Genomic DNA, 13,612 nt, shown 5'->3' on the forward strand with positions numbered 1-13,612 from the left:
GCGCGTGGCTGGATTAAGGCTACAAGCTAGCATCATCGCATTCGGGATTTCGTGTGCCCCTGTTACCTTCCAGTGGGTGTGGTGCTAGCAGTCTCTCTTGGATCTTTTTTTACAAAATGCTTAGTCACATACTGTAAAAATCACGGTGTTAACGTTATTTTTCCAATGTCTGTAAAATCAAAGATGAGTAGTAATAATAACAAGCTCCTCGTGTAGCTCAATGCAAATGTGTCCTACTGTAAGTGAACGTTTTGTATATTCAAATTGGTTGCAATGACGTATTTATCAAGCTCAATATTTTCAATTGCTTTATATTCACTTCACTTCAGTTGCTGAAATGGAACACAAAGCTGCTTATATTTGGAGTGAATGAGAACCAATTTAATCTGATTTAAAATGAAATGTTCACATCTTAAATATTTTCTATGCAGTAGATTTATTGTCTCTTTTGGAAATTAATAAATAAATAACAAATGAATCATTGCTACAATCTACTGAGCGATTAACCGCTTCTGGTACACGTGCATGTCTGATGACAAAGTTGTCAACTCAGTAAACAAACATCTTGTGTTTTTTAAGCGTTCAATAAATCAACTTCCCCAAATTCTACTAAGCAAGTGTGGCGTAAACGCAGGTCAGTAAATAGGTCATAGGTCAGATTACAACAGTAAATTACAAGACGCAATGTCAACATTGACTGCATTTATTAAGCACTAAATTGATCTAGACACCACAAAATTGATTTGTACGAGCATTTTGCATGCAATTAAACTACGAAGGCTTTTATTTCCTATAAGACTGTAGTAGGTCATCATACACGGTCCAATCAGAATTTGAGCATCACTCATGTTGCTAATGCGACTGTGTGGTTTTATATCCACACACACTCATGCACACAGTCCCTTCGCCTGCAGCCAGCTACACTCATCACTGGCAGCACAGGTTGGGGGGGCCGTGTGCATGACTGCGCAGAGTCGCGGCAGAAGGAGAGTGCGAGGAACAGAGTGTATGTGAGTGAGCTCCCAAGTGGAGCACAGAAGCTGAAAATGTAAGCATGGAGCTGATGGACGGCAGCAGCCACTTTGGGTCCAACTCCCCCAGTCTTCTTTGAGATAAGTTGGAACTATCAAGTCAAGTTGCTATGACGTTGCGGAGCGAGCACTGGGAGTCTATTTTAGTCCCCCCTGTCAGATGGCCGTGGCGCTGCTGGTGAGGGGGAAGAGGGCGCCTGAAGTAGGCAGCAACAGCATGTCAGGGCTGGACCAGGACGAAGAAGCAGCTTCAGCGCTCTTCTTCTATTCTGTATGTATTTTACGTTTGGCTCTTGGGACTTGTTTTGTTGCTCGCCGGGACCGAGAGGGAAACATTACACTCGCTCCTTACGAGGCACCGGCTTGGAAAATGGGTCTTGTTTCCGGTGCGCGGGCAAAAAGGAGTCGGCGCCCTTCACGGTGTCGTTAAGCTGACTTCTGGTGCTCGGGCTAATTAGCAATGTGTTATTAGCGGAGAGCAGCCAAGGGATTCTCCTGTATGCATGGCTCTGATTGTTATCTTCTTATCTTTGTGTTCTGGCTCAGAAGAATAAAATGCACGGGCCACTTGACATGAAGAATTTTTGCGCACCAAAAGTAGGTCAGCTGGATATCTCCCTGGGGGGCATTAAATAGTATCTGGACCAATGCACTTTGCATGATGGCTCTGCATAATGCGACACACACAGGCTATTATACCTGATGAATAATTCTTAATCGGCATGTTGTATTTAGAATAACTTGAGATATCCAGAGACATTCATTTGAGCCAATTGTAAATTGCAATAAAATGCATTGTTTCAAGTTAAAGCACCCAATAGTCGTTTCCAAATTTGCAAGCGTCAAATCAGTTCTTAAATAATGCAAAGGAGAGAGAACTCGGCGAATGAAAGACCGAGGACACGAATACCACAATGAAGCGGTTGTTTTTATCGTATTGTTTACTTGATATAAAATGCAGAGCACATTTGTTGAAAACGCTTATTCTCTATTGGACATGATGATGAGCCATTTCACAGCTTGACAATTATGCGATGAGGGACTTGGCTTCCAGTTTTTGCTTGCCCTGAGCTTCTCCAGTCACTGATGCATACTCAATGTGTAGGTCAGTCATGATGCATGTTGGGCGCCAAGCGGGTTGGTTCAAGCCTCGAGCTGTTACTTGTCACTCTCTTGCTTCCGTTTAATGCTCGCATCTGACGCCACCGCTCGCCAATACGTTGCATCGTTGTCACAGTGCGACACTCTCGACATGTAACGAAACAACTTTGGAGCTCCCAAATAAATCCTAGATCATTTAAATTACGCAACATGCTTATTTGCGAACATTGACAGAACAGTACAGGGCATTTTAGCACCCTACGAACTGGGTAACCATAGCAACAGCATCGGACTGCCAAATGCAAGGCAACACGCCAACCACTTCATTCAATACGGACTACTAATGAGATCCGAGATCTGTATTGTATCAAAGAATACAGACGATCTAAATTCTCACTGCACTTGCATGTGGGGAAGAAACTTTGCTCTCAAGTGCAGTCATGTGTCTCTAAAGTGATCTCAAGGCACCATTGCGCGTGGCGTGTTCAGCTCTACTTATCGCCAGCTTTCCATCTTGTATTAGAGCTCATATGCAGTGAAATATTGATGTTTTGGCTCCTCTTGCAGGCCTCCTTCCAGCGCTCCAACAGCCACGACAAAGTGCGCAAGATCGTCGCCGAAGAAGGCCGCGCTGCTCGGAACCTGATTGCGTGGAGTGTCCCGCTGGAGAATAAAGAGGAGGAAGGTCAGCGCCTCTCCAGCAAATTACGTCTTTTAAAAAAAAAATCACACACAGTCACTCTGTGCTCCCACTTATACACCTCCCACACACACACAAAAAATGTTTGATATTCCACGACATACTTCTAAATGGCCTTGTCATCCATCAGGCACGATAACAATGCTGTCTGTTGGGATACATTTCTTATTGGATCATTTTCTCCACACAGCAAAGTCCAAAAGCCATTTTGCTGGCGGCGCAAGAGCTCAGAGGACTCATTCCGGGCAGCAAAGAAATAAGAGACAGGTGGGTGTTTGCATGTCCGCCAGAGGGCGCCATATTTACCACTTGTACCGCCGATTAACCCCAAATAAATCGCAGCAGTTTTTGTATTTTCACTGTATCTCATTGGACAAAGTTAAAAAAAATAATTATCCTTCCCCAGAATGTTGGTGTGGAGAGCAAAAGCACAGCCGGCGCCTTGTTGGACAAGGCGACCGAGAAGAGCCCCACCAAATCTCGACAGCCTCGTAAAGTGGACCTACGAGCGCGCTACTGGGCCTTCCTCTTTGACAACCTGCGGCGTGCCGTGGATGAGATCTACGTCACGTGCGAGTCCGATCAAAGTGTTGTCGAATGCAAGGTCAGCACATGATGCAAGGGAAATAGAACTTCACTCATGGAAGACTGCATTTTGTGTCTGAAGTTTTGAGCAGTTTTTTTGTGTGACCACTAGAGGGCGACATTGACATCTAAATAGAGGCCACATTCCTCTTGAGTTCTGCTTTCTGTCACTTCCACACTGCTAAGAGAATTATCACAGGGCTTGCTCTGAATATTGATGACAGATTGTAGCCACTATCTCTGTGGTATGGTCATTATGTTGTCTGGCAGCTCTTTTTTTCTTCTCTTTCTTCTCGCTCACCCAACTCCTCTCATGACACACGAATCAGCTCACCAAATTCCGTCTAATAGAATAAAACTGGGAATTATTCTTTTTGTAAATGTAAACATTTTCTCTCCAGCTGTGCCAGTGAGTGTATACTTTGAATTTGTCCTCTGAATGAAGCCCTCAAAAATGCTTCATTTGTTTTGCGCGCATGTACGGACCACTGGCTTTTACTGAGCCGCCTAATGGCAAGGCCTCTTTGAGGTCAAACATGTTGTCATTTGTCGTGAAATGTTACACGAGGCTTGTATTTAGCTTTAAGTGTGCCTATTAACATGCTAAAAGCCACTTTACGATGCCCCCCTCTCATTGCGGACTTTGTCCGTCAGAGGACCGGCTCGGCCTTCATTACCAAATGAGCGGCGCGCTATAGAGGCGGTCTTTGTTAACCAGCTCCAATCATCGAAGCTGCTCCTGCTGCTGGACACATCTTTCACTAGACTGACTTGTCTATTAACTAAAAGCACCGTGAAAGCTTTACTCTCAATTACCACTCCCCTCGCCATCCATCAGTTGTCTGTTTTCATCGGTGGCTTGTGGCCATGGTGGGTGGTTTAGGTTGGGGAGGAAAAACTTTGAGCAATAACATCAAGCTGTCAATGTTACTCTCAGGAAGTCTTGATGATGTTGGACAACTACGTGCGGGATTTCAAAGCCCTCATAGACTGGATCCAGCTCCAGGAGAAACTGGAGAAAACCGATGCCCAGAACAGGTGATCTCATTGTTTTCCTCGTGCGCATTCATTTCCTGTTTGTTTGCTGTCTCGCCACTCCCCCCCCTCCCACACAAGGTCGAACTGGATTTATTTATGCCTGCTCAATATCACTTCCTACTTTTAATTTGCAGGCCGACCTCTTTAGCCTGGGAATTGCGTAAGATGTCACCGGGACGCCACGTGGTGCCGAGCCCCTCTGCGGACAGAATGGTTTCCTCCCCAGCTGCACGTCGCACCCTGAATTTTGGGTAAGCCCCTTTTCTCTCCTTGTCCCACCGAGGTCGTGTCAACATCGATGGACTTCGACTTTTTGGCACATGTGTGTTGTGTTTAGGCAGTGTGCTGTAATTGGATGCTGCCGGAAATGGATATTGATTGTGCTTTTACAACTGGGAAGTGTTTTAAGTGTTTGTGATTGGCAGTTGGGGTGTGAATTAATCGGATAAAAAAAATAGTGGTCCGCTTGTAAATGTTTTTCTTCATTTATTGTGATTATAATGTGTGTTTCTTATCTAGGGGACCGCCACCTGCCATGGCCGCTGCCCGGCTTTCGGGACCCAGTTGGGCGGACCGAGTGAAGTGTACTCAATCCGCTCCGAGTCCGACTCAGTTGATGACCTCTTCAGTCGAAAAGCCAAGTAAGACATCCCTGATTGCGTAAGCTTAGAATGGAAAAAGAAAATCTGACGAGATGTTTTCAGGTAAAAAAGATTCTGAAGGCTGGGAAACGGTTCACCGCGGACGTGCGGCCAAGCCTCGCTCCGCCACCATGATCGCCAAGGTCAGTCCGGTCTTGGCCACTCACGTGGCCCCAAAGCAGGCCAGCAGCAAGAATCAGTCACTTGTGCCGCCACAAGAAGAGCATCCCGTCCGCCCGCAGTCCCCACCTCCGGTCGACACAACTAAGGTGGACTCGAAGAAGAAAGTCGATCCCCCAGATGAGGAGAAACATCCAGTTGGCGGGGACACAGTCGAGGTACTTGGCTCCACTACGTCATGACAAGAAGCTCCTCCGAGGATAGATATCGATTATTCATGCCAAGTATAGAAATTTGAGACGCTTTCATCAACCGCGTTGTTTTTGTTTTGGGCTTGCCATGTTCAGAAACACACCACTTGGAATCGATTTGATTTCAGCGGCTTATTTCACTCCCAAAATTCACAATTAACACACTATTCCTCATTTAGTTTGGACAATCCATATCTTATCCATCTCCAAATTTGGATGTTTGAGGGCATGTTAGTAGCAAGATTTCCCCCCACCCGCATGATGTGTTTTTGTTGAAATGCATGTTTTTAATGGAGCTCGCATCTGCTTGTGTGTGATTGTCGGTGCAGCCCCCAGCAGAGAATGCACGAGACTCAGGGCTTTGTGTCGACGCAGCCCGCGACGCCGCGCCTCCTCCCCCTATAGCAGATATCACCCCTTGCCCAGCCCCAGAACCCGCCTTGTGTTCAGCTGCGGCCCCGCCAACAGACATGACCTTATCAGTCCTACCCCCGGCCCGCTCCGCATCCCTAGAGCGACCCGAGACGGATGGGCTCGGCGGACCGTCGGCCTTGGGGGACGGTGTGGCTGAGGGGGGCACGGCCACATCTGCTCCGCGACAGGCTGAGACTCCCATGGAAGCGGTGAAACTGGAGAGTGTGCTGGACCCCACAGAGCTTTCCACTGTGAGTGCTGAGAGATGGAAGAGCAGAGGGGAGGGGAAGGGTGGGACCGGGCCTCGGGTCGGTACAAAGGGAGTCGAGGGGAGTCTCACGGGTGCTTCAGCGCCTAAACAAAGTCGATCTGAAGCAGGCCCCCTGACCAAATGTGTTTAAGCTCCGCGTACTGTGAAGAATAGCTGTGAGTGGATTTTTTTTTTTTTTTGTCGTGGGTGTTCAATTAACCACAGAAGTGGTCCGTTCATCTGGCTAAACGTGCGCATATTTTTTTAATGAACCTGTAAAACCTTCAACGCTAAATTTCAATCCACATTGGTTCTCCTTCAAATTGATTTGTCAGTATTTTGGCAACATTCATGTCATATTCACACCCACTTTAAGCACTTGACCTGTTAAGTTTTGTATGCCACTTATTAATCTGTGATTGATTTTTGTCAAATCAGTCAAATATTTCAATAGTTTGCTCCTTCCACCATCTCCTCATCCTCACGCTAAATGTAACCTGCATGACATTGGAATGCGTCCTCACTTGTGATTTTTGTGACCACCCTGTGAGTTCAAATGTGATGAGGTTGATCTGGTCACGCAAATGTTTTATTCTCCAAAACTCTTCTTACGTACTTTTGTATGATGACACCCTAACCCTGTGTCCAGCCTCAGTCCATGGCCGAGGTCCTGGCTAAGAAAGAGGAGCTGGCTGACAGACTCGAGAAGGCCAACGAGGAAGCCATCGCCAGTGCCATCGCAGAAGAAGAGCAGCTCACCAGAGAGATTCAAGCGGAGAACAATGAGCTGGAGACAGACAACGAAAATGACTTCCCGGTTAGACAAAGTTAAACTCCCTAAAGCGCCTGCAGGGGTCATTTGAACTGTTCTCCTGATTTCTTTCATGCCCTTCCAGGCTGGCATTGCTAATGGAGGATGTGGGCCCAACATGGAGTGGAGTGAGATGTTGGCCGATTACGAAGGTATGGATTTCCACGCGTCAGCTCAGCGGTAAATTGTTTTAAAATGTTCTTAACCCACCGTTTGCAGCGAGGGAGGCATGGCGTCAGAATACCTCATGGGGCGACATGGTGGAGGAGGAGCCCGCTCGCCCTCCCGGACACGGGATCCACATGCATGAAAAATTGTCCTCGCCGTCACGCAAAAGGTGCCGTTTTTTTTTCAAACAGCTTTAGCACATGTTGAGTAAGGCCCTTCTCCTTGTTTTGACAAGGATGTATCAACTTGAGCATTGTCAGGCCATGTTAACCAAAAGATGAATGATTTATGATCATGTTTCTGACAGGACGATTGCAGAGTCAAAGAAAAAACATGAAGAGAAACAGCTGAAGGCTCAGCAGCTGCGGGACAAATTGCGAGAGGAAAAGACGTTCAAACTGCAGAAGCTTTTGGAGAGGGTGAGTAGAAACATGTTGAGCAGACCCTATGTTTTTTTTTGCCTTACCCGGGCTCTCTGTTTTTTGCTTTCTGCAGGAAAAGGAGGTGAGGAAATGGAAGGAGGAGTTGTTGGAACAACGGAGGAAGATGATGGAGGAAAAGCTGCTGCATGCCGAGTTAAAACGAGAGTTGCAACTCCAGGCCATTGTGAAGAAGGCTCAAGAAGAAGAGGCCAAGGTAGGTGGGGGGAGTCGAGGGGAGTCAACAGTAAGTTTTGGAGAAATACTTGATGAAATCCTATTTGTGTCCATTCAGGTCAATGAAATCGCATTCATCAATACTCTCGAAGCTCAGAACAAGAGACACGATGCCCTGGCGAAATTAAATGAATACGAGCAACGCCTTAATGAGCTCCAGGAGGACAGGCAGAGGAGGCAGGAGGAGAAGCAAGCCAGGGATGAAGCGGTGCAGGTGAGACCAGAAAAAAAGGACTCGCATGGTTGGTTTGCACATTTCAAGTGTCTAGTCCTTGCTCACGTGGCGTTTTTCTTCTTCGTAAGGAACGTAAACGAGCCCTTGAAGCCGAGCGGCAGGCACGCGTGGAGGAGCTGTTGATTCGGCGCAAGGAACAAGAGGCTCGAATTGAACAGCAGCGGCAAGAAAAAGAAAAAGCAAGAGAGGACGCGGCGCGGGAGAGAGCTCGGTAAGCGTTGTTGTGGCGCCTTGGAGTATATTTCCGACCTCAATAAATAATTGTGGCTCGAAAGCACATACCTCAGGTCAAAGGTTTCCCCACGTGTAGCTAAATAACTGTCTTTGTAACATCAAATATTGACATTTTAAAAATGCCTGTGTTCTATATTGTATAAAGAGACAGAGAAGAGCGTCTGGCCGCTCTTAGCGCGGCCCAACAGGAGGCCATGGAGGAGCTGCAAAAGAAAATTCAAATGAAGGTAAGTTAATCCAGGGCTCACCTTGCTTCTCTAATAGACACACACCGTTTCCCAGCTGACCCCGTCGCTTTCTGTTTGCTCCGCCACAGCACGACGAGAGCAGCCGCAGGCATATGGAGCAAATGGAGCAGAGGAAGGAGAAGGCGGCCGAGCTTAGCAGCGGCCGCCACGCCAACACAGACTACGCCCCCAAGCTAACGCCATACGAACGCAAGAAACAGTGCTCGCTCTGCGCTGTTGTGGTACGTACGCCTCCAAACTGCCAGGGATAGTGTCGACTACTTGGATGAAAGAACGTCTAGCTCCCCCTTGTGGCAGATATAGTCATTACAAATTGACTGCCTGAAGCCGAAACGCTGATAAGATAGATCATAAATGGAAGCATGCAGTTATTTGTGAAGACCTGGTTGCCAGGGAAACCAGGGTTGAGCATGCCGACATTTGAAACCGCTAAGTGAATTTTGTTGAACTGACGATCGACCTTGGCGTAACATCTGACACGGGATCAGGAAGGGCTCCACGGGACCAAGCAATTTATTTAATGACCTGAGACTCAAAGTATCATAAACCATTTCGTAGTAGTTTGTCAAGCTTACGCTGTTTGAATAATGAAATAATTTCATAATAATTGTTTGGGACGTAATTGTGAATATAGAATCAGTCCGCTGTTCTCACAAAAGTTGTTTTGTAAATACTTGACTAGAAATCCCAGATGTGGAAAGTTCCCTTCAACAAACATTGTGATGTAATTGGGGCAATTAAAAACAAATTGACATCCTTTAGCTGTGGTAGACATCATTTGACTTTTGGAGCAGCCTCACGTACTTTGCATTCTGTGAGGTTCAGCAGTGGCAGGTCATGTCCTATTGGCAAAAAACAACCTCGAGGTATATTATTTCACCGCCATCCCGTGGGGCTCTGATGACCCCTTCCTGCCTGGAGTCTCCATTGTTGGCGGCGGCGACCTCTGACCACTATGCTTGTGTTTGCAGATCACCTCAGAGGTGCACCTGTTCAGTCACACCAAGGGCAAAAGGCATCAACAGGCCGTGCGAGACAGCAGCAGCATCCAGGGACGGGAGCTGTCCGACGAGGAAGTGGTGCGTATCATCAACCGGCCGGCCGGCGACACGCACGTTTATTCTCCTACAACAGATCGAGGACAAAGAAACAGATGACTGTCTTTTATGGCGCGGTTATTATTGTTTGTGCCACCCCCACTCTTTGTGCTGTTGCAAATGGGCCTTGAAATGTACACAGTCAGGGTTCAGTGCTCCAGTGGACGGGTGACATCACTTCATCACCGTTTTTTTTTTTTTTTTTTTTGGGGAGCCATTGAGCGCTTTCCATGGGAAGGCAGCCCGTTAATGCGAGTTAACCTCTCAGGCTGCAATATGAGATTGGCTTTTCAGCGCTGCTCATTGTGAGTCTGACAACTGTTGGTGCTATACGCAGCACCTTTGGCCCCAGTAGCTCTTTCATTCAAAGCTTTTCTTCCCCGCTCTCTTGTGAGAAGAATGGATAGGCCCCGCCGTCTTTCCTCTCAGGTATTTTCTGTCTAAACGTGAGTCAAGTTAGTTTGTTCCCTTTGACAGTTGAATAAACAAGGAAATGGTGAATTCCAATCAGGTTTATTGCACAAACTTAAAAGATGAAGTGTACTAATAGGCAAACAATTGTCCATGTCCTCACTTGACCAAAAGTCGAATATTAAAAAATAGCCAGGTGATATTGAATTCTAGATATTTAGAATTGATCACCTCTATACACCAATGATGACAATAGAGGCCAGAAAGAACTTCTCCAGAGAAGTGACCTCCCATAGGACCCAAATAGTCCTGGAGGTCTGCTTGACACTCTTAGGATTGGCCCTTAAATTGAGAACCTTGCTGAAATATCAAGAGTGGCAGCTGAAGTCCCCCCTCTCACTCCCCCTTGTTGTTTTGAAATCAGACACTCGACACCTTTTTTTTTTTCCAGCAACGAATTTGCCATTCTAAAGAAAGGAAGACGAGTTTCAGTCAAACGTGGGTGTCCGATTTGGATTTATGGCATGTCCGTGTTGAAACGTCACCTAAAGGAGGCAGTTAGATACAAATAAAAAGTCATACGAACCAACCAGACTGTAACCCCATCCCGTGTCGTATCACTTATCGTCTAGTAGCCGACATGAAATTCAGCTGTTTGCTCAACGCCAAATGGAAAGCTACCCGCTCGGGCCTTTTGTGAGTGACAAAAGAGGCGCTGGGTGAACATATCCCATAGAATGTGTATTTGTGCCGTCTGCCTTTTAGATCTGTGATAGCTCTGTCTGTGTCCGAGAAAGGAAGGGATGGGATGTTTAGAGGCGGCTCAAGTTTCTCCCACTAGAGGCAATATTGGGCATTGTGCTGGGCCACCGCAGACCTCGGGCCCCAGTGTTTGCCGCTTTATGATAATGCTTCCGTGGCAGACGGCTGTCTGTCACCATATTTGCAAACATTCTTAATGCTATTGAGTTTATCCCAGCCCTTATTGTAATAACTGTATCTGTATTTGCTAAAGCATTTACAGCTGCTGTCAGCGTCCCCCCCCTCCCTTTACGCCACAGCATAATATTTCAGTTTACCATTTTATAGTAGCAGTATGATATATTTTTGGCAAATGGTGTTTTGGATGCATTATTTAAGCAATTCCATTAGGTGAGTGGCAAGCACACTCGGGTAGCCCTCTCAGAGAGATTACAGACTGCAAGTGAGATGGCGGCGCTGGATCTGACTGACCTGTAAACTGTGAGAAAAATGGGGGGAGGCACTTGTCACGTGAAAATCTAGTGAATGGATTTGACGCTAGAATCGAAAGATTTTATATCTAGAGGAAATACAATTGTAATGATTTGCGTGTTTAAGCAATTGATGGTAAATTGGATGCACTACTTGGCGACAACCAGCAGAGGCGCTGCTGATCTACTCAACTCGATTTGCCGCTTAATAATAATCATAATAACCATGATTTGAACTGGAGTTTATATTAGATTGTCCCAGCAGATTAAAATTAATTTACTGTACACGTGATCATATTGAGTCATCCTTGAGAAGCCATGATTTATGAATTAGAATTTTCACACCTGTATTACGTTCCACCGCAGTGAAAGCCCTCCATTCAGCCAGCAGGTGCAGCACCACTTGTCACCAGAGGCTACGGCATCATCCCACACAGGTTCTAGTTCGACTTCTCAACGGAAGTCCTTTATCTGTGAGGCCTGTCTTCTGGGGGTGATGGATGACATTATAATTAGGTCATTAGTTTCTGGCACATGAAGCATGTCGCTCAAATCGGGTTATGGATATCACACCATCGCTTAGTAGAAATGGTTAAAAGTGACGCCTCTGCCCTTAAGGCTTGTCTATGGGTGGCGGGGGCTGTTATAAAGCTAATTAGGCTACAGTGGTTGCTACTTATCTGCCATGTTTACTGAACCTATCCTGAAATGTATTTACAAAAAAAAAAATAATGTTCCACTTTGTGCTTTATAGGAGCATCTTTCCTTGAAGAAATACATCGTGGACATTGTGACTGACAGCTCCGTTTCCTCCGAAAGCCTAAAGGATAATGAGGAGAGGCAAAAAGCCCGCAAGAAGGCAAAAAAGCTCCGTGCCAGGATGAACTCCAGGTCAGTAGCTTTTATTTTTACCTCGCTAACACTTAGTTCATCACTTTCTATTGGCACACAAGACAAAAAAGTGTTCCAGGATTTTTACATCCTGACTTTCCACATGGACCTTGATTTTAAAACTCTAAATCGCTCCCAGGCTTGGCCTTCCACTCGTTAAAAGATTTCCTCCAAATCTTTGTCGTGTCATTGGCCGCATCTCTGTTTGCACAGTATGCATGTATTAGCACTGCTTGTTTTTCCCCCCTCTCAGCTATTGATTTTTTCAAATGAAATTTCAAGGAAAATCAATACCCATAAACAAATAGGAGGCTAGTTTGCCGTGCAGCAGAACTCAGACCAGAGCTTACTCCATTTAACTGGCGGTCAGAACAAGGAGAGGCTCTGTGGTGTTGAGAAAGTGACAACATGATCTGTCTCTGTTTCCTGTCACTCCCTCGTCAGCCCTGCTGGGACTTGCACTCCGAGGCCGCAAGCCCCCAACGGCAATTAAAAAAAAAAAAAAAAAGCAGCACAGAAACCCCTTAAAACATAAACGTTGGCTCCTTCATCATTAAGTTTTAAGGCAGCATTAAAAAATAAGTGTTAGTTAAAATACTGAGTGATAATCGTCACCTACATTTTTCTGAGATGAAGGGATTTTGACTTTTAGCAAAAAAATAAAATAAAATTGGAGTTTAGTCGGTGCCAGCAAAACGCTGCTGTCTGATCATTTTAGGCCGAGCCGCTCCGCTGACAGGCCAAATAAACAGACTCGGCCTGAACATTTTCTTTCCTTTCACACTTTCATCTATAGTGTGTGTTACGGGAAGGCCAAAATCTTTCCCCAAGGATTCAATACTTTTTTTTTTTTGGTACCCGTGCAGAGCAAAGCAATACGAGACGTCATTTGACACAAAGACGCAAGTTCCTGACTCCCCATACAAGGCCAAGTAAGTGTACTCCTGTTTTTTAATCATAAAAGTTTTATTATTCTTGCGGGAATTTTGCCATTTTTGTGTGTCTGATCATATTGACATTTGAGTCAGACTCGTTGGCTCGCCATGAGAAAAGTGATGTCCACTGCATCTTCAGGTTACAGCGCCTCGTGAAGGACCTTTTGAAGCAACTGCAGGGCCAAGATAACGGCCAATGGGCCAACAACAAAGTGTCCAGTTTGGATCGAACTTTGGGCGAGATTCTTCGCATCTTGGAGAAACAGGTAGCTTAAGCAACTTTTTGTTTCCGCATGGTTTTCAATACTATATCCATTTTTTTTCTGACTTGACATCATCCCGGTCTTGTCTGAGCCGTCTGCAGCTTAGCGCGCTTCGTGCCAGACGCTCTGCATGTCTCCTCGGTCATTAGTTGTGTTTGGCTTGGGCTCCCTCTGTCTCACCCTCCCAAGTATCACTTACTCTAAAGCCACTTGCCTTTGGTTATTGACTAATGAAGACCATGTTAACTGTGTTATGATTGTGCACATGGTACCAATAGAGGTGCTTCCTGGCACGAGAGT

General features: G+C 46.0%; 1 protein-coding gene across 4 annotated transcripts in view; it reads left to right on the top strand.

Moving 5' to 3' along the window:
* scaper (S-phase cyclin A-associated protein in the ER) overlaps window positions 1-13,612 on the top strand; it is a 31,534-nt gene that overhangs the window by 380 nt on the left and 17,542 nt on the right. Inside the window, exons 1-22 of one of the 4 annotated variants that reach the window (XM_049724062.2) lie at window positions 16-1,302; window positions 2,700-2,817; window positions 3,023-3,099; window positions 3,239-3,436; window positions 4,355-4,455; window positions 4,590-4,706; window positions 4,975-5,096; window positions 5,160-5,434; window positions 5,797-6,132; window positions 6,781-6,948; window positions 7,028-7,094; window positions 7,162-7,279; window positions 7,418-7,529; window positions 7,606-7,746; window positions 7,825-7,980; window positions 8,070-8,212; window positions 8,381-8,462; window positions 8,552-8,704; window positions 9,455-9,562; window positions 11,978-12,114; window positions 12,981-13,046; window positions 13,189-13,315. In XM_049724062.2, the coding sequence (XP_049580019.1) occupies window positions 1,192-1,302; window positions 2,700-2,817; window positions 3,023-3,099; window positions 3,239-3,436; window positions 4,355-4,455; window positions 4,590-4,706; window positions 4,975-5,096; window positions 5,160-5,434; window positions 5,797-6,132; window positions 6,781-6,948; window positions 7,028-7,094; window positions 7,162-7,279; window positions 7,418-7,529; window positions 7,606-7,746; window positions 7,825-7,980; window positions 8,070-8,212; window positions 8,381-8,462; window positions 8,552-8,704; window positions 9,455-9,562; window positions 11,978-12,114; window positions 12,981-13,046; window positions 13,189-13,315 (3,033 nt within the window). In that variant the 5' untranslated portion in view covers window positions 16-1,191. Of the gene's footprint in view, window positions 1-15; window positions 1,303-2,699; window positions 2,818-3,022; window positions 3,100-3,238; window positions 3,437-4,354; window positions 4,456-4,589; window positions 4,707-4,974; window positions 5,097-5,159; window positions 5,435-5,796; window positions 6,133-6,780; window positions 6,949-7,027; window positions 7,095-7,161; window positions 7,280-7,417; window positions 7,530-7,605; window positions 7,747-7,824; window positions 7,981-8,069; window positions 8,213-8,380; window positions 8,463-8,551; window positions 8,705-9,454; window positions 9,563-11,977; window positions 12,115-12,980; window positions 13,047-13,188; window positions 13,316-13,612 lie in introns of those variants that run through there. The other 3 variants (XM_049724061.2, XM_049724064.2, XM_049724063.2) reach the window with 3 other exon arrangements.

Source organism: Syngnathus scovelli, chromosome 6, assembly GCF_024217435.2.
Source record: "Syngnathus scovelli strain Florida chromosome 6, RoL_Ssco_1.2, whole genome shotgun sequence".
NCBI classification, from domain to species: Eukaryota; Metazoa; Chordata; class Actinopteri; order Syngnathiformes; family Syngnathidae; genus Syngnathus; species Syngnathus scovelli.